Below are 20,372 nucleotides of genomic sequence, written 5' to 3' on the forward strand. Positions count from 1 at the left end.
ATTCACTGCTCCTGTCCTTACAGTCTAGGTAACTGCATGCATGATTTGATCCCATGAATGTGCACAGTTATGTGGTTTGCAAGCACCCAGTGGCCTGGGATTTTTCCTGCAGTTACCTACCTAGAGTTGTGAAATTGTGCCCATGGAAGTTTTGTTTTCTTAGATTCAGGTACTGAGTGCTCTGTGGTTGTGTCATCTACAGTCTTCCCAGTCTTCATTGCTGCTTTTGTGGGCAGAGTAGAGCCTGTTAGTTGAGCAGTTGAGGCCGTTTCTCTCTGTTTGAAATGCAGGTGACACATTTTGAGTGCCATGGCTGTAAAATCTGGAGAGTTTTTACTAGTATCCTTGTCTGAAGAGGAGTGTTGAATTGGGCTTTAACTGCAAATTTGATTTAGGAGGAGATTTGCTAGATCTGCAAGAAAACAGCTAAGAAAAATCCACTTCCTGTTCAGGGAATGGGGCATGATAAGAAAGCAAGATAATCTTTCTGGTGATAAAACTGAACACTCTGTTCTGAGGTACCTTTACTATGAGAAACTGAGAGCTTCTTCCACATCTCTACAAATACTCAGTACAAACCTTGTAAAATAAATAAAAAGAATGAAACTTGAAGTTAAAGCTAGCAGACTTCAGACTAGAGCCAAAGTCCACTTAAATGAACTCCCAAAATGGACTGCAAAATTAATTTCAATGGGTTTTGAATCAGGCCAGAAACATGTAAATAGAGCATGGCTCACAGGGGATGTGCTTGACCTGTGAGCCATTAGGCAGAATAGCAGCAAGTTAGAAATGAAATTCCAGGCTTCTGCTTGGCTGACTGGGTCATTCCAAACTGATCTCAGACTAGAGATTAATTTATCAATTCTGCCACTCAAGTCGAGCAAGGTGAGTTTGGTTGCATGCAGCCTCCTTACTGACCTCAGTGAGTATACATTAGTTAGAAGTCTGACTTGGAAAACTGTGATTTACTTTAGGACTTTGCAAAACATTTGATTCTGAAATGTTCAAGGCTTGAATTGAAAAGCCACTCTGTTTGCTGCTGGGGGAAAATGACTCAGAACATAACAAAAGCCATATTTTTCCTAACTAGAAAGTTTATTTTTGTGCTTTATAGTATTAAAAGAAACCAAACCCAAAGGATTATGGAGGCTTTACCCTCAAATCCCTTTTATCCAGAAAGCTATTCCGAGATAAAGTGAGCTGTAAGGCCTTGCTGTGATTTTTCGTGGATAGATGCTGAGCTGATGGTTCCCCAGCTAGGCTTGGCATGAGTGCGCTGCAGTGCCACTGCTGTACAGACTCCGAGGCAATGGCTGTTTTGGTGTGTCTCGCTTCCCTTCTTTCCTCTTCCCTTCCCCCATCTTCCTCCTCCCTCCTCGTTGTTCTTCTTTCTCCATATTTCTGCTGACAGTCCAGCTTTCGACCCTCTCTGTAGTTCTGACCTCCTCTTCTCAGCTCTCGTCCTCTGCCTTCGTGGTTAACGCACAGCCCTGCAGTTCTGGGCTTTGCTTCTATTCTCAGCTCTGCCATGAACTTCTTGTGTGACCTGGGACGAGCCCTGCTCCCTCAGTTCCTCATTCCTGGAGCTGTTCCCTCTCATAGAGGGTACAGTGTCCCATTGTTTGAGCTCTCCTGGAAGTGACCAAGAATAACACCTCATAGATAACACAATTACTGTTTCTATTTACTTCTTCAAACTGCCATTGCTGGCAGGACCCTTCACTATTTTCTTCTCTGCTACTGCTGGAAAAAAAAAAAAAAAAAAAAAAAAAAAGATATTTGGCCTTCTTTCTGAGCCCATGGTTTGTTCTTTCCTCAGTCTTCACTGCTCCACGGGGCACATAAGATCGGGGCTTAGCACGCCTAATCTCTCTGTGCATCCTGCCATGTAAAGATAACAGCCAGTCCCACCTCCACAGGAGGATTACTGTCAAACATGTGACTGTAGTAGCATCAGCAGCACAGCCAAAACAGTGAGGACCTTAAGGCAGGTGATGGCAAACATTTGCCTGTCTGCTCAGCTTGCCTGTGCTGTGTGCAAGGAGCTCTGTGCATAGCGGCTGCACACCTGGTGCCAGCCGTACTGGGTACCTTAGTGACAACTTCAGCATGTCTGTGACACGTTTCTGGCCGTACTGCAGATGTGGAGATCTGTCACGTGCTTTGTTTGAAGGAAACCTTCGTCCTTTTCTCCTCTTACCTGTGCTACCTTAGGGCAGCAGGTGCCCTGCCCAGCCTGTGCAGCCCCCTTGCAATTTCTCACTTTACCCCTGCAAGGCCAAGTGGCAAAGTGTGGGGCTGCTGGAAGGAAGGCTGGAGCCTCAAGTCCTAGAGGCTGTGTTGGGAAAAGCAGCCAGCAGGGAGACAGATGTAGGTTGGATGTTGCCTCCCATATGTGTATCTCCATATACATATTCCTCTGGACACTATCTCTCTGTCCAAAAAAAACAAACAAACAATATAAATAGATCTGTAACTTTCTGATATGAAAAAAGGTAGAGAGAAATCCCCAGAGGAAAGGACTACTCATGAAAGATTGGCAGAGAAGCCATTGTTACTCACTTCTGCCTCAGAGACCCATTGCTGTTGGGAATATTTTGGGAGAGAGGATGAGCCATGGTCAGGAAAACCTTCAGGACACAACAGATAATGCTGGCAAGAAGTGATTAGTTAGTTCAAATGAAGTGAATACTGCAGGAAAAGAGAGTGCTCAGCATGTTTCAGATGAGGCCTCATTTTCATATTGTTCATAACCAGAGCCAGCCACAGTGGTAAAAGCTACACCACCAAGCACAAAACCTTACCGAGTAGAGCTGCCTTCTTCCGGGACGTTCAGAACAATTGGCTTAGCTATTTAAAGCAAAAGTCCTGTTAAAAAAAAATAATAATTATTTCCAACACCATCCCAAATCCATTGGTGCTGACTTCTGTAGGGGCAGGGTGGAGAGCGAGGGTGAGGGGGGCTGGGGGCTGTGGCCGTTCCCTGTGCCCCTGCTGCAGAGCCTGGGGGTTGCTGCACAGCCCGGGGCAGCCGCTCAGCCGCCGGGTGCTGCAGTCCCCATCTGGGACACAGAGAGACAGAGATCGTGTGACAAGAGCAACAGGAGGGGAAATGCATCACAGACAAAGCTCTCTGGTGCGACACGATCTGCAAGTGCCTCGTAGAGGTTTGGTGTAAAGCACAGGGTTAGATCTTCCCCTATACAACCAAACAGACGTGTAGCTGTTGTCTTGCATGTTACCAACTTGCCTGCCTCGGGTTCAGTCCTTCCTTTAGGTTCAGCTGTCATGTTGTGCACTTTTTACTTTACAAAGAAAAATGATTGTCATTATTCAAATGATAGCTATCTAACCACATCTGACACCCAGAACTGTCTGTTTGATACAGGATCTCTAAATTATTTTTGGTGCGCCAGTAACTTTAATGGGGAGGAGAGAAGCAAGGCAGATGGTGTGTAGTGGTTAATCAGACTGCCGATCAGCAGAGATGCTTTAGAGTGAATTCATGTATTTCACAGAAAATTTCAGATGTGGCAGATAGTTCTTCAGAAAATGAATTTGTAGGGTGTGCAGTGTGGTGCCTGTAAATCACCCGGCACTTTCAACCACCTTCACTATGAGCAGCCTGTTAGTTTGGGAGTTCTGCTCGCCACCACAGGAACCATTGCCCTTACTCGGAATGTGCCAGGTCTCTCCTCTTTCTTTTTGTGTTCTTTCTTTCATTCAACTGCAAGAAAATGCGCAGTCTGAACCCGCGGCGGCATGAAATCAAATGCAAATCTCTTCTTTCCTCCATGGACAGGAAAAATCTTTTCTGAGCCGCTTTTTCTGTGTAACCACGTAGCTGTCAGGCCCAGGGCTCAGCACCTCCAGGAAACCCCAGCTCCCCTGGGGAAGCAAAGCTCCTGTGTCAGCCCTGCATCATCAGCAGCTGGGCTCTGACCTCCTTTCTGCCAGCGCTGGTCTCTCGCTGCCCACTCTGTATCTGTGCCGGTCCCACAGGTGCCTCGGGAGCGTGCATCCACCGACACGTGTGTGGGTGAGAGGAGAGGGTGAGCACAGCCTGGGGGAAGGAGGATGCTCTGCCGCTGTCTGCAGGGCACTGTCCCCAACTCAAAGCCAGAAGTCTTTTGGGGTTTCAGCTCAGGTGGCAGCATGGCACCAGCATCCTCACCCTCCGCAGTCCCTGCACGGTAAGGGTGGCACAGAGCCACCGGCCCCCTCAGCTTGGTGCCAGCTGGGGATTTCCCTGTGCTGGGGGAACCTCAGCTGCAAGGTGAAGGCAATTTACACCCTCCGTGCATTCTAGAGCAGCGGAGCAGAACTAAGAGAGAGCAGGGATCCGGCCAGCTGCAGAGAAGCTGCCTTTCTATTTTAGCACTGTATTGATCTCCTGGCCAGGAAGCACAGAAGATGGTGGCTGTGGGAACACGATTCAGTTTGATTTATATTTGTCTTCATCATGCATCTACACTCATCAAATGCACGGAGGAGAAGAGCGATCCAGGGCAGGGGGAAACGTTCCTGTTTCCTGGTGCTTTAGACAGGAGGGCATTTGCATGTTGCAAATGGGCTGTCGTTCAGTAAGGGCAACAGTTTGCACCAAAAAAAGCCACGCTCTGTTCTTAATTAGAACTACTTTTCATAGAAGGTGTGGTCATTTCTGCTCAGACAGGGTTTGACTAAGAGTGAAGCATGTACGTTCTCCACTGTGTTTTGCTCAAGCACTCTAGCAAATCAGGGTTTTCATCAGACTCATTCCTGATGCTCTGACTCACTTTATTCCAGATTTTCTGTTCTCGACTGTGACTCGATGCCACTCCTTGGGTACACTACATGCTTTATTTCTGGATCACTGTTATTGTGTGCTTGTGTTAGGATCTAAGTCCCCCATTCATGCTCCAGAGTCTTGCTTTTGCTAGGTGTGATCTGAAAAAAAGAACAAAAAGGTGGCTCTGTCCCCAGAGCCCATGGTCTGCTGGTAGGAATTAGAAGGATCATTCTATCAAGAGGCAGGTCTGGATTGTGTCTGAGCATGGTCTTTCAGCAACGTATTTTACTCCTCTGTACCTCAGTTTACCATTAATAAAATGAATCGTGTTATCCTTTCTCCTAGTACAGTTAAGCATTTAATTATTTCATGTTACTAAAACTCACATGGACTGTCAGGAAGAAAAAAAATGGCTGCATACTTGAATAAGAGCTACGTATCTGTGTTGTTATGGCAGACTGGCATCTGATGTTGCTCTTCACCTCTAGAAATTATTCACTATTTGAAAATTCAGCCCTTTTTCAAAAACGCTCTTTTCCCAGTAGTTCTTCTGAATGGCTGTCCTGCCACCTAAAAACATGCAAAACAAAGCAAAGTGAGAAAAAAAAAAAACACACACATACATCTAAAATCAGCAGTGGAGGAAGGAAGAAAATGAATCAAGTGATTAAAACCATAGTTCCACTGGCACCTCTTTGTTCTCGAGCTCAGGAATCTTTAATTGGTGCAGTAAGTGCCCACAGGCAAGTTGTGTTACAAAGCGTTTCCTGTTCAAAAGAACATGCAGACTCCATTAGGAGACCACAGGCACCGCCGCCAAGAACTGACAGTGCAGGATGGGTACGTGAAAGCTTGCTCCGTGCCTCAGTGGGCAGGGTCCCACCAGCAGCCCTTGCAGCAAGACAAGAAAGCCCAGTCCTGGCGATTTGCTGGTGGAAGGCATGCCACCATTTGAAGATGTAAGCAGCGGGCTGTTATCAGCAGAAAGCGCTTCGTTTTCAGAAGGCATCGAGCAATTTGCAACGATAGTTTTGAAATACTGGCAGAACTACTTGAAAAAAAGAACTTGTTCATGCAGTTGGGAATTGAAAGCTTCTAAACCACAATAAAGTCCTTTCCCAGACTTGCTGTCCATTTACTCCACGCTCATGGCATTCCTTAGACGGTCTGAATCACAGACAGCAGACAGCTCTTATAAAGACGACCATAGACACCCATCTGTTGGAAGCCATCTGCCAAAACAGACCATGCATCTACTTTTATTCCTTCAATCCACTTTCAGTTTAAAGGGATAACAACAATAACATTTGTTAGTCCGGTGACACTGCTCATTCAGTGCGGAGGAACAGTAACGAACTAAAACAATTCCAGAGCAGAAGGAAGCAGGCAAAGCTTTTCCCTGGCTCTTACAGATGGCCGAAGCAGGGCACGGAGCTGCTGAGTTGCCCAAGGTGATGCAGAACGACGGGAGGCATGGCAGAGCTACTTGCTCCTTTTTCTGTCTTTCCATCAGACTCACTCTTTTCATAGCGTGTATATCAAAGTGTGCTATCCGCTTTCTAGAAGTGAATGAGTGCCTGCTGGCAAGCAATATGTTACCTGTCACTGAGAACAGGTGTGGCTGTTAGAAACACCCTCGTTTCTTGGGGAAATCTTGGAGAAAGAGCAAAGCTGTCACACGAGCAAATACAGGGTGTAAGAAAAATGAATCAGTGGTCTTCCTGTCAGCTGGGGGTGCCACTGAGGGCTCTACACAGAAAGTCTTTTAGTTCAGGCAAAGTCATGACTGTTTTGACAATATTATTTTTAAATGGGTCTTTGGAAATGAGACGCAAGAAATGTGCAGGTAGCTCATTTATAAGAAAAGTGTGCAAAAGCAGGGAAAGGGGTGAACTCCTTCTGGAGCCGAATTCACCGTTTTGCCTCGAACCAGAGGAGCGCTTTCTGGAAGCCTTTAACGAGGCTTGATTTACACTTAGGCAGCTCACCACAGAGCTATGCTGGTTAAGGTGGTTGAGTTTTTTTCTTTTGCTAACACAGCTATTATGGTATGAGCCCTTGTAGAGACACAGCTCCGTCGGTGTAAAAGCGCTGGGATCAGCACGGCCGGTGCCAAGGCAGGGAACCACCACCAGCTGCTCCCCTGAAAGCCTTTTGTGTGTCCACATGGGGAGGACTTCACACAGCACCAGTGCTGCTCAGCTGGCCGAGCTTGCAGGGATAGCTGCAGCCTGCGTAGCCCGATGGATTGACACACGCAACACGGGCAGTAATTGCAGCAGCTCAGCTCTGTGCCTTCACCACCTCTAAATGAATCCTGATGTCGGTAACTCCCAGCAAAGATGATGCAATGTGCTGGATTCATTTATTAAATAGATGCACTGCTGGGGGGAGCTGTGCCCTCCCTGAGAGGTGCTCTAGCAGATAGGTGTGTACTTGTCCTCGCGGCTTATCTTGTTATCTCCCCTTTAAAATTAGTACTGTGTAATTGAATATGCATGTAACCAGTGCACAGGCATGTGTCCACATGGCAGCACAAAGATTTTGCTCATTCTTTGCAATTTCATGGTGAGCCCTGGAATTTTCGTAGTGATTTCAAGTCCCTGTGCAGGTGACTGCAGCAAAATAAGAGAGGTTTTTTCTCTTAGTGATCTTTTAAAGTCCAAGCCAAGAAAATACAAAACATTAGAATTAGGAGCCTCGGTGTTTTGATCTTTCAAAATCCAGGCAGGCAAAAAAATGATGCCATTTTGGAAGTGGGGGGGTGATTGCCTACTTTTAAAACCAATCTCATGATTATTAGGTGCCCGACTCATGAGCCCTGAGCGCCTGCATTTGGCGTTGCTGCTCTTTGCAGTTTCATTTGTTACAAAGCGAGTTCGTGTTAAGAATGTGCAAAGGTAGGAGAAGGAAGTTTTCTCCCCTTCCAGCACAGTGTAATGGGGGGATTTGCTCCTGCTGAGAGGGCGAGCGAACAGGCAGCTCAAGGCGTCTTCAGACTGCGCTTCTGAAATCTTGCAAGCAGCTGCAAAGAGCCCTGCTGCTTTGAAAAGTTTGGACAACATCTGCACGTTTAAGTATTGTGAAATAGGATGCCTGGCAAAATTAGCCATCTTAAAGATATACAGGCTATTTATGGTGCAAACTGAAAGCCGGTTGTAAAGTCTAAAGCTACAGAAGAATAGCTGGATTTGCAGCGTTACTCACACAAACAGAACCCCTCCAGCTGAGTACTGCCAGGCAGTGTGGAGAGCTGGTGTGGGGCTTCTGGTCCATACAGATTTTTTTTTTCATACAAGAATGAAGCCTTATAGGTTGTTGATTTAAAATTCTTTTTTTTTCCCACCTGGTTTTCATACATTATTTCTTAAAAAATACAATCCTGAATATTTGTAAATCCCTGAGCATTTAAAAAATGAGGACAAATCATCTGACCTTCCCATGAAACACAGTATTCATACAAGAGCTCTAAATAACGAGAGCTAATTTAGCTCCAATTAGTGAGAGCTTTTCTGCCCAGCAGAAGCTGCTGTGGCCTTACACTCCCAGATCATTTTATAGTGCTGCTTACTCACCAGTTCCAAGAGACTTCTCTGCTCTAATTTGGATGCAGTGTGTTTTTAGAGGAATTTTAAAAGCAGACTGGACAAATGCACAAGAAGACAATTCTGCATTGGCTATGAGAGGTACTAAATGACCTAATAGGTCATTCCTACTTCTGTGATTTGAAAAACAAGCAGCACATCTGCAGTCCTGCCAGCAGGAGAGGCAGAGATAGGGGGAGCAAAGCAAATTCATGGAGACCATGAAACTCCCTTCCCAGCATATTAGTTTCTAATTTGAATTTCCATCCAGCTGCTAACTTTCACACTCTTTCTCTGTGTTTACCAAGAAGAAAACAGAGGAAGGTAAAAGCCAACCTAAAATGCATAAACAATGCAGTTGTGTCTGAGTCATCACTCCAAGTCCCCATGCTTCAATTTTGCAAGCACAGAAATCTGGGCGTACGTCCAGCTGTGAATTTCACAGCTGGATCCTCTCTCTGAAAGGGGTCTGTGCAAAAACCCTCAATCCAAGTACTCCCGACTTTGGAAGCTTTCCTGTTCTCCAGTTAGGTGCACGTCTACTACAAAGGCTCCAATCTGTTCAGCAATTAGATCTCTGAGCTGTCTATTCACGTGCCTAATGGCCTGATAACATTGACTTTGAACCTTGGTTGGATTTAGCCGGTGGATTTTGTGAGATACAGAAGAGTTAAATCTGCAGCTACTCTAACCTGGAGTAAAAGCACTGAGGATCAAAGGACTTCAAGGGTGATGCCCATGTGACTCAGCAGAGCAACACTCACTCGCTAAGTGAGAAGCTGGCCTAATGCTTTTCATCCTCTTGCAGGTTCTCCTAATCCACGCAGTTCCCTTTTTAATCACGCCATGTCCTTTTGTGGGTTTTTAATTTGGAATCTGTTTGCATTCCAAAACACAGACTAAACTCTGCCCTCAGCTGAACAAACACGATTGCTTTAGAGTGAAATCGTAATTGAACTAGATGTGGTGAGAAAACTCTTATTGACTTTTGCCCGTGGATGCTGGAGGGATACGTTTGTATCTGAGGGAGAATTTTTCCACGTGGATAATTGTCAGGTGTCAAAGTAAAGGTCAGAGTGGGCCGTCCTGAGCTGCCATCCAGCTGCCTGTGTTGGCCATGCCTTGACTCCTGGCTGGTGGGGGGGCACTGGCAGCACGGACATACGCCAGCCCTGTTTGTGCACCAGGGTGCACTGCTTGACCAGAAAACCTTGAGGCCATGCAGCAGTAACCAGGTGATACCACAGCAAAGTGACAGCATCGTTTAGCCCTTTTTCAGTGCTCATGCTTGCTCTTCCTTTGTGCGGGGACTCTGAACCGTCGCTTTTAATGCGCAAAGAATAATTTGGACCAGGGCGAAAGAAGCTGTAAATTAGAGGAGGGTGAGTTTGCAATCATCCCCTCTGATCTTCTCTGCCAGGGGAGCCTAGTCAAAGATTCCCAAATTGTGGTGTGGTTTGGTTTGGTTTCTTAATGATGAATGACTTCATCATTCGTGAATGAATCGAGTCAAATGTAGGACAAATAGTGAGACACATGAATGACTCTTATGACATTTGCAGTGTCTCAATTGGTGCTGGTTTATTTAGGTGGTTTCTAAGTTTCTTTGGAAAGAGTGAGAATGACTAAACGAAGGGGGAGCCACTTCAGAAGTATGGGACTCGGTGGTGAAAGTATTGTGACAGTTAAACCTCCCTGGTGAACTGGCTGGCACGATGAGCAACGCGGCGTCAGTTGTTTTGTAAGAGCTCAGCTCCGGGAGCCTCGGGAGCCACAGGGCCGGAGGAAGCTGGGTGATGTGCCAGGTACTGCCTTTAGGGTCAGACACCTCCCGGTGCTCGGGCCAGGTACTCACCAGCTCCCTCTGGGATTCCAGCTCCTACCGGGAGGCTGCTGGGTGCTCCTCCGGAGGTGTCTGTGAAGGTCCCGGTGTTGGAGGGCTCCTGAAATCAGAGGCTCTGTGCAGCTCTCTGCATCCAGCCTGCCCATGGGCAGCGCCTTCAGCCTCTGCTTGCAGGGAAAGGGGCGCATGGGGCACAGCTTTAGTCACCCAATTCACAGGTCTGCCAAAAACCCCCAAATAAGGCCCAGCATTTCTGTAGGTAAGCAGTTGCCAACCTAGGAAGTTGTCTGTATGGCTTTGAGGAGTCTCCCGTCCCAAGGACTTGAACATCCTTGGATATGAAGTAATTGTAAATAGTACAAAATGATGCTTGCAGAAGGCTGGAAACAGTGTGAACGTGAGCACTGACCTCTCAGGGCAGTTCTGGGGAGCAAACTGGCTTGGTGAAATCAGAGGACCGAGGCAAATCAGAGCAGAACTTTAAAGATTTGTAGTTATTTAATTACATTCGGGTTTGTGCATCTCTTCTCTTTAAAATAATTCCAGTTTGCCTTGTGCACAAGGAAATGCACACATGAGTTTGCTCTGAATGGGGTGCCGTCTTCTTCCTTGGAAAGCACACCAGGGTCAGGGGACTGATTACCAGCGGACAAACCCTGGGGGGAGATTTTTGGCTAGGTGGGCTGCCTTGGAGCTCTCCTAAGGTCTTCCTGCAGCCTCACGTCTTCAAAGAGCTTCTACAGACATTTTCTTTTAAAAAACACTGTGGATTTTAATACACTTTTTTTCTTCCAGATATTTTAATAGGTTACTAATAAAATAAAAAGCCCACAAAATGATTGTTATGTCAGTTTTCAAAATTACTATCTATGGGGCTTTGTTTTACGCTTGATGACATTTCATAGCTCTTCCCAGCTTCCAGACTAGTGCAAGCTTCAGATCAAAATTAAGACTTACCCAAAATTCAGGCGGTTCTGCTAATGGTCTTGGGGGTAGATGTAGCTTTTAGCGCTCCTCCAGCCTATTCTGTCGTGCAGAAAATCATCTCTGCTTTTCAGAAACCACTGCTGAGCGTGAGTGTCCGTGCGGGAGGGCTGGAGGGAGCCTTCCCTGCATGTGACATCCCAGCGCAGCTCTCGAGGGGCCGCGTACCCTGGCCATGCGAGCAATCTAACCCTTCATCACAGCTAGACTGTAATAGTTACAAGCATTTCAACAGACTGTGGTCAATAGAACAAGACATTCATTTCCTCCCGTGGATGCAATGAGAGATGCACGCAGTTGATGGCTGCTTTATTACAGGAAGCACGCGTTGCCACACAGCCACGCTCGGCTCGGGCTGAGCCAGGCCGAGGAGCGAGAGCAGTCAGCCAGGGCCCGGCTCTGCCCCTGCCTCTGCAGCGACGGGAGCTCCGTCACGCCGTGTGCATGGACCAAAACCTCTTCAAGTTTTTTTTTCTTTTCTTTTTGAGATGCGCACTGCCTGCAGATGCACCAGTTATCCGGGGAGTCCCTGTCCGTGGCACCTGGACAAAAATGCTCTGGCAGGCCGAGAAGTGAGAAAATGAATTTTCTTTTCTTCAGCAAACAGCGCGCGCCATCGTGCCTGGATAGATCGAATTTGTTTTGATAGCAAAACAAGTTCTATGGAAACCATTGTGAACCCTGGAGTGAGGCTGCCCAGGAGAGTTGGGGAAAGCCGCTTTTGTTTGTTGTGCTTGGCATCGTTTTGCTCTGGATGAAGATGCTTTAATTTTGTGGGGAGACCCAAGAGAGCATTCCTCTTTTTCCATACCAGAAAGCCTTCCAAGCTGGCATAAACGTCCCCTCTTTCCAGCTGCTCCTTTCCAAACACACTGTGCCTCCTAAAGATAGTCTTTACAGTGGCTGGGGCTGGTGGAAAACATGAAGCCTGCATGGATTAGCAGAGGAATTCATTTGGGCTGACGAATTGGGTTTCCCTCTATAAACAGCACTAGTGTTTTCATCTTCTGGACAGCACAGCAAACTTCACGTCCCCTCGCTCCTCGGCCCGCCTCTCCCGCGCTCTGCATGCATCCAGGCCAGCCTCGGTGCGAGACACACAAAGTCCTGCTTATGGGGGAAGGCAAAGAGCACACGGCCAGCGAGGCGCTCTCGGCTGTCCCCCTTCTCAGAGAGGTTTTTTTTTCCAGCCCTTTAAAGTGATGCTGAGGTTATTTGGTTTTCTCAGTTTATTTTTGTTTCCAGGTAAAAGGGAAATTAAAGTAATCCCTTCTCCTCTGGCTTAGCGACCTTCCAAGCAGCCCACACTATATATTTACGCATTTACTGTTCAGCTTTGTTTATCTTCTGCTATGATGTGCTTATCTGCAGGAGGCAGGGATTCTCTGAAGAGGGTTGTGTCTGCTCCTTTTCCCCCGGGACTTAGGGCACGCAGAGGCTGGGCTGCGGGGGCACGGCACTGCCTGCCGGCCTGCCCTACCCCTGCCAGGGACACACAGGTACTGCTTCTCCAGCCACGTGGAAAACAGAGTTTGCTGTTCTCCCAGCATTTCTCATGTTGGTTTGTGGGATAGTGCTGAGTGCCCGCCTAGCACACCTCTGAATGCCTCTCCTGCAACAAAGGCACTTGTACAGCTTATGCTTTCTGTCAGAGCTTACTTGGTAACTCTCATCATCGGGGTTATTAATCACCCAGCATTGTTTGCATCGTGGCTTGGGAGGGAGGGGAAAGTCGTGGAAGGGCCGATGATGCGATCAGGCTACGTTTAGCAGGGGTTGTGTTTACCTGATCAGTGCTGGATGATTTTGTCCATGTCACTGAGTGACTTAGTATGGAATAGAGTTGTGTGGCTAAAAACTGAGTACTCGGGGTTCAGCTATCAAAGGGAAGAGTTATTTCAGTAATAAAGCCCCATCCCTTAACTTTACTTAATCCCTGCATTTTCACATGTTTAACCCACACCCCATTCTAAGTTCATTCCTTGGGAGACTCTGCACACTCTCCTGCGCTTTCAAGGCACTCTGGATCCATTTGCTCTCTGGCTGTAGCAGGAGGTGTCTGCTCTGGGGTCAGGGGAAAATGAGGACATTATTGTGGGCTCAGGAGAGAGCAGGAAATTGTACTGGGCATGGGAGAAGTACTGGAAGGGACGTGTGCTGGGTGAATTCATCACCCACATTCATGTATAACCTGTCCTGCTGCTGATTCATGGCATTTTTACAGATAACATAGATTATACTCATAACAGTATGGAATTTAAGAAGAAAAAAAAAAAAGGAAGCAGAAAACCTGCAAGCAATGCCACAGTGTTTGAAGGTTTATCAATCTGCAGTGCATTTGTTATGCTGCATTTCGTGGTGTAGGCATTGGGATACTTTCACAAAAAGCAGAAGCTGTTGGGGTCAAGATGCAGTTGGCTGCAACCAAAATACTTTCTCTGCCACGTCATTTGCTGTAGACACTTACTGTGTAGGTCCTGACCACCTCACTCTCCTCTGGTGTGGTTATGGTGGAACCGAGCACCGTTCCCTTTGGGGTGCTGAAGAGGCTGCCCCCAGGACCCCAGGAGAGGAAGGTGCTGGCCGGGACATGGACTTTCCTGCAGAGCTGCTTTAAGCAGGCTCACTGGCAGCTGAGGTTTTGCAGCTGGAGCATCAGCCATGCTGAACCACACGAGGAAAACAAAACCGAGCAGATTTCCAAAATACTAACAGCTGGATGCAGATGACATTTCAGAATGAAAAAAAAAAAAAAAAAGAACAAACCAAACAAACCACTCTCGTGTTGCTCTTTCCCCCTTCTGATGCTGCCCCCATGCAGTTGAGTGCCTTGTCCAGGCAGGCGAACAAGAGCTGCAGCCAGGGGACATTTCTGGGACACCCCACGTGGGAGGAAAGGGGGGAGTCCCCACTGGAGACTGCCAGCCTCTGGAACCATAAAAATTGCCTGTCTTTGCAGGTGAAAGGCTGCAGCCCTCTGTATCTAGGTCACCCTTCAGATCTCAGGTGGGGTCAGCAGTGACCAAACCCTCTCTGGAGACTCAGCTGGCAGTCTCTACTTGCAGCTGTGATTTACAGCCCCAATATAAATGGTGCCATTATTCTCAGCGTTGCTTTCAGCCATGCCTGGAGCAGCCCCAGGAGGAAAGCCCCTTCCTGACCTGCAGGGCATCACCCTGCATGCTGAAGCCCCTCAGGGATGCTGGCTGCTGCCTTGGCTGTGGACGTAATGCTTGCTGCTCAGCGGGGCACCTGCAGGTGAGCGGGCACCCTCAGCACAGCGTGGGGAGATTTCAGCTCTGCGAGGCTCCTCTTGCCCTCTCCCAGCACCCACGTGCAGCATGAGCCCGCTCTGACTTCGCCACCCACTAAAACCTGGAGTGTGCTTTATCTTCTTGGCAGCAAAAGGGAAAGACCCAGCTTCTTGGACAGTTTATCTTTTCCCACCAGTAATTACTTTCATTTTTAGGTCTCTTGAGGGGGTGTTTATTCACACCTGAAGTCTTCCCTTCCCTTTACTGGGCACCTGCCTGTTTTCCTGCTGCTGGCCTCGGGTTATGGCAGCACTGCTCAGTGTCGGTCCGTGGTGGTGCCACACTGTGAGCCTTTCTCCTGGTGATGCTGCAAGGAGTGTGCAAGGAGGCAGCGTTGATTCAGTCCTGTTACAAAAATTTTCCCATCTCTCCTCGACATCCTAAAAACTAACCCCCAGCTCCTCTTGTAGGATTCCTCTTGTTCACCAACGTTTGTTCCATCTTCTCTACCATGGTGGCACAGGTTGGGCCAGATTCTGAGAGGTGATGCGTGCTCGTGTCTTTGTATAACTGATTGGCTTTTAGAGTGGGTAAATGTCTCATCCACAGAGATTTAGCTGACAGTTAGCTACCAAAATAGCTTTAAAAATCTGGCCTTGAGGAAGGTACCAGCGGCTTCATATTCTGTTATACTGTGTGCGTTAACCAGGGCATTTCATCCGTGTTGGCAGTTGCTCTCCTTCTGAGACCACTGAGAAGGAGTTATTGTGAGCTTGGCCTTTGAATTTGCTACTGCTGAGTCTTCCAGCTGTCTGGGGCTGGTTCCCCAACTGCAGGACGAGCAGTGTTCCCGTTCAGTCCCCCTTCCTCGCTGAAGGAGCGACCTGCCAATTGCTTTTGAAAGTGTTCTGTAGTCAGATGAGCTCATACCACACGTAAGAAAGTTTTATCTTTATTTTAGGCAAGAGGGTGTTTTATCACAACGCGCTTCCAAAGCCTTCGCCGTGTGGTTGGAATTCACCCAGGAAATGTAGCAGTGGATGGTTAAATGCAAACTAATGGGTTCAAGATGAGCTCCAGACGCGGGGCTCGTGAGCTGGCTGTGCGAAGGAGAACGTTGTCATGCAGCCCATGGGAACTTGGGAGGGATTAGGGCGGTTTTGCTAGGTGCTTGCCGCGTGCCCCTGAGCCGCGGCGCTGAGCAGAGCGCCTCGCATCCTGCCTGGGTCGCACGGGGATGCAGGCAGCTCGGAGACCTCACAGCTGGAAAATTCGGGATGGCTCATCACGTCCGGGGAAGGATTCCCCGGGGCAGTCTCTTTGGGTGGTTGTTCCTATGGCTTGATCTAGACTTGGGATGGGAGGTCTGCAAATAATTGAGGGCTAATGTCTGAACAAATGTAGGTTATTGCTGTTGTGGTGAGGTTGGAAATTGCCCAGCCTCCATAGCTCTGGCTGCACTTCAGCTAAAGCCAGTCACCTCAGCAGCTATTGGGCATGGAGGAGCTCTGCTCTGTTTCTGGTAATTTATATCCCCCCTTCTCTTTTCTCTTCATATTGAGAACACAAGTTTTATTGTTCGTGTCCTTGACTCAAACTGAAAGTTTTAAATCCACAGATGATGCACATACATTTTTGTTATGTTGTCAGGCCATTTACTGTCAGAGCTTCCCGTCCTTCTTGAGGTGAGATGCAAAGGCAATTACACTATCTGCTCCCCAGAAACTTTGCACTCCTTTTGTAGTTACAGGTGTCTCTTACAATGAGCTCTCCCTCTCACCTCATCACAGCCTCTAATCTGTCCGTACGCCCCATAGGATTATTTTTATCATCGTATTTTGGTACAGTAGAAAACCCCTCATGGCTGAGCTCTCCATTGTGACAGATGCTGTATTGACTCCCAAGATAAAAAACCAACCCAACAACAAACAGTTGCTGCCTCAAAGGGCTTACAGTCAAAGAGCAAAATAAAAGCTAACAGATGGCCGTGGGCTGACACGCAGCATCTTGTATGTGGCACCTCCTTGACATTGTTTTATGTGAATTGTAACACTCTGTCAATAACCACTTAAATACTTAATGGTCTGGCTTCTTTCCAGTGAACTTGGGGCATGTAACTGGAGCCCCAAAGTTACTTGCCCTGTTGTCATGGGCTCCCATTACCAAGACCTGCAGACCTCCCTACCCGGTCCCTTTCCATCACCTGCAGAGGCAGTTCCTGAGAGCAGTGCTCTGAAAACAGCGCTCAGCACTCAGTGCCTAATGCAGAGGGGAAGAACCTGCTCCCAAGCATGCATTTGCTGAAGGATGTGGAATTGTGATAGAAAAATAATCTGTATGCAAAAGTGATTTCATATGTTCCCATGCTCGGGGTTTTGCACTAGGAACACTATGCCTACTGCCCCAAATCCTCTTTAAAATAAGGCACATAAGAAACATATGCCTTCTTCGTGCTCGCTGTTCCAAAGTTGTTTGTGAAAGCAGAGTAATTGCAAGCAGAAGGTCATTTGCATGCCTGTTGCATAGGAAGGCTTGGTCTATCTCGCAGTTGTTCATAGGCCATTTGCGCATCTCTCCTGTTCCCTTGGACAGTGGTTTTCTGCTGGCTGTTTTCTCCTGAGAACCAGCTTCAAAACTCAGTTCAGACACGTTTGAAGGAAACCTGGTTTGCTGGGGAGGACCAGATCCTGCAAGAATCCACAAGCCCTTCGGCAGGGACGCTTGCAAAGTTAAGACGCTGCAGAAGATAAGATGCCAGAGAATTAGAGCCAGTAAATAGTTGTCTGGATTAATAGACACAAGTGCTCAAGGGAGGAAAATAGATTACATTATTGACTGTTCATCCCCTGCAAAACTGCCTTAAGGGAAGAGTAATATGGTTTGCTTCCCCTCAATTAAATATTTGTTAAATGGTTTGTTTCCCCTCAATTAAATATTTGTTCTGGTAGTTCCTTTGTGACAGAAACACAAAAAGCAGCAGCATTGCCTATTCTCGTTACTTTCAGCTAGTCCTGAACATGCTGTAACTATTCGTCGGTTCCTACCCCCCAATTATTTCCTGTAAAACACAGCTTTCTCCCATCCATTCTTTTTTCTCTCTCTGTTTTTCAAACACTTCGCTGAATGACTCATATCACCTCTCAGTAAATAGGTTAAGTCTAGGAGAATGATGAAACTGCAAAGTGCCATGTGAATAAACAGTGCTGTCGCTTGGGTGCTTTTCCTGCTGGCAGGTACTATTTTAGAGGCACTGCGGTATCTGCGACAAATTGCATTAGTGCTCAGACCGCGAGGTGCAAGCTACTGTAGGAAAAAATCATCAGCAAAAGCCTTTGGTTTTGCTGTTTTTAATCGAAAAGAAATAGATATTAATACCAAATGGTGCTGCTTATCTCAGCAGTTTTGTAGCAAATTCACAAGGTCCATATGCTGCTCACAGAAATAGATGCGAGCACAGTTCACCCCCGTGCTCTGCAGCAGCAGCCACAGAGTTAGATCAAGAGTTAGGAGTGAGAAAGTGGAGCCTCCTGCCTCGTATTTTTCAAGCTTCAGTCCATCAGTGTAGAATTTCTGTATTTGTTTAGCCAACTAATGTGGTTTAAGAAAATGAACTCCATCCTGTTCTGGTATAAGTTTTTGTATATGTATTTATGATGTGCATCTTCTGCTTGGAATAGTTCACTTCGTCTCATTGCATGTTAACTAAAACTAAATACAAACTTCATTTTTTCTCAGTAACTTACTAACTATCAACTAGAGAGAGCCAACTGCATGACTCAAACATGTGTCCACCCCTTACAATTTCAGCCAAAACTATCTGGCACCAGAGGACTGCAGAATGAAAGTCATATCTAAATATATGTGAGCAGAAAGAAAGTCAGTTAAAAAAAGACTTTGTTATGGAAAGCTACTACAAACCAAATCCACGGTGGCCTGGAGTTCCTCCTCACACCCAGGCTGATCTAGTTTTCCACTTTCAAGGTATGCTTCCCAAAGTGGCTACTTAGACTCCTAGAAGAACTTCACCAAGCTGTCAGACACTATGTAATGCCTTACACAAAGTGACCGAGCAGACTTAAAGGGTTTATCTGGTAAACAAACAGACTATTTATCGTCCTCTCAGCAAATTTAATAATACAAGAGTTTTTGCTTTTTATTCATATGGTTCCTGGCAGCGTCACCATTAACATTCAGAGGCAGTCCCATGCCAGGTAACCCAGGCCTGGAGCTGGGACCACCCCGTTGCCATCACTCGGATTTGGTTTCAGCATGCGCAGTGCTGAGGAGCAGGCAGAAAAAGGGTGCTGAGACTGGCATTTACAGAAACACCCCAGTTCGATGGGGTGCCTCTCCTCATTGTAGCCATGCAGTGACCAAGATGGGGTGCTCTACATTGAGGGTTTTTACACCAGTGTGGAAACTGACCCTCCAGATGAGCTCCAAAGGCTTCCTGCTGTGGCAGGAGGGAAAGTGCACAACGTTTTGCCTGAAGGTGCACTTCTCTCATTGCCAGCTGGCACGGATTCTTCCTCCAGTCAATGTGTAAACAGAGTTTGCACCTATCTTAGAATCTCTAGATTAAAAAATTATGTTTAAATAGTGAAATTCATCAAGCTAACAGGAAATCACACTCGGGAGCAGAATTTGCTCTTTCTCTTGCCATTCCAGGCAACAACCCAGGATGAGAAAGCTAGTGCGTGTGTATCCTGCAGATACCATGTAACCCCTGGTTCATGGAGAAAGTGCCTAGAAAACTCAACTCATCAATTTATAATAGATTGAAATTTTCAACTGGGTTCAATAGGAGAAACCACCACAGGTGGCACCCACTCAGTTCTAGAATTCCTTCCTTCAGCTCACCTTAGTGCACCAGTTGGTGCCTGTTCTCCGGGCCAGAACACCATTTGTAGGCAATATAATTCTCCCATACATTGTTTGCACTTCTGATTTCGGTCCTCTTGTTATGGGGGTCTCAATAAACTGGTCTACCAGGGAATTAAACAACCCGTTAACACCCGGTTCTCTTCTTAACTGATTAACTGTGTGAAAGTCCTCTGGCCACGGAAGCGTAATGATTTTTTACTAATCACTTACAGGTTCAGGTGCAACTTATTACTGATTTACAAGATTGTAACTGTTTGTGTAACCGGCTGAAGTGAAGCATGGCAAACTGGGACAGACCCCATGGTGTGTAGTACGGGGAAAGCAGTGCGGGGTCCGCGTTATCTCCACCCGTGCAAAGTGCTCTGCGTTCCTTCCCCTGGAGCTGCTCACTGCTTTGTATCACTGGGAATAAAGGGCCTGGAGGGCACAGTTGGCAGTGTAACGACTTCTGACTGAGGATTGTGCATGGATAATGTGGAGAGAGCAGCCAGCTTCGTGCAGTGGTACCCAGGGGCTCCCAGGACACGGCATCCCCAGGGTGGGGGATGCTCCGTAGTCTCCTGGCTTTGGATGCCATAAAACAAAGACAGAACACTGTTTTCAGAGTGCTCGTTAACCTATGTTGGCTCAATGTTGATCATCCTAATAGAAATACTTAGGACCTAATTTTTAGAGATATTGAGTGCTCCAACCCTGACTGATGGTTATGGGTTTAAAGGTGTTATCTTGCTATCTTACCTTGGTGGCTACAAGGATGCTTACAGTGCCTGAGCTCAGCACCTCATGCCTTTGGTAGTTTGGGATTCAAGCTACCTAAGGACTTTATAACATCCCTGTGGGATTATTTTGAAAATGAAGTGCTCTCCACTATCTCCACACGCTCCGTACAGGCTCATTCTGTGTCATCATCACACGGGCTCCTTTCCTTCCAAGTCATCGTCATCTCAGGCTCTTTTTTTTCTGTTAAATTTCCTTTAAATACTTCTGTGAAGTATTTAAGTTCCCTGTGTGTGACCTTCACAGTCTGTCTGCATTTTTCAGACTCAAGCAAA

At 46.9% G+C, this 20,372-nt stretch overlaps 1 protein-coding gene across 7 annotated transcripts in view; it reads left to right on the top strand.

Annotated features, from left to right (window-relative positions):
- Window positions 1-20,372, top strand: part of NFATC2 (nuclear factor of activated T cells 2) — a 90,453-nt gene that overhangs the window by 57,730 nt on the left and 12,351 nt on the right. For 4 of the 7 annotated variants that reach the window (XM_084537951.1, XM_084537952.1, XM_084537956.1 and 1 more), the window contains exon 10: window positions 4,789-4,981. The exons of 2 other annotated variants lie outside the window; for them this stretch is intronic. In XM_084537951.1, coding sequence (XP_084394077.1) covers window positions 4,789-4,922 — 134 coding nt within the window. In that variant the 3' untranslated portion in view covers window positions 4,923-4,981. Of the gene's footprint in view, window positions 1-4,788; window positions 4,982-5,121; window positions 5,457-20,372 lie in introns of those variants that run through there. One more of the 7 variants, XM_084537955.1, reaches the window with a different exon arrangement.

This window comes from Aythya ferina (assembly GCF_964211825.1).
Source record: "Aythya ferina genome assembly, chromosome: 16".
In the NCBI taxonomy this organism is placed as follows: domain Eukaryota; kingdom Metazoa; phylum Chordata; class Aves; order Anseriformes; family Anatidae; genus Aythya; species Aythya ferina.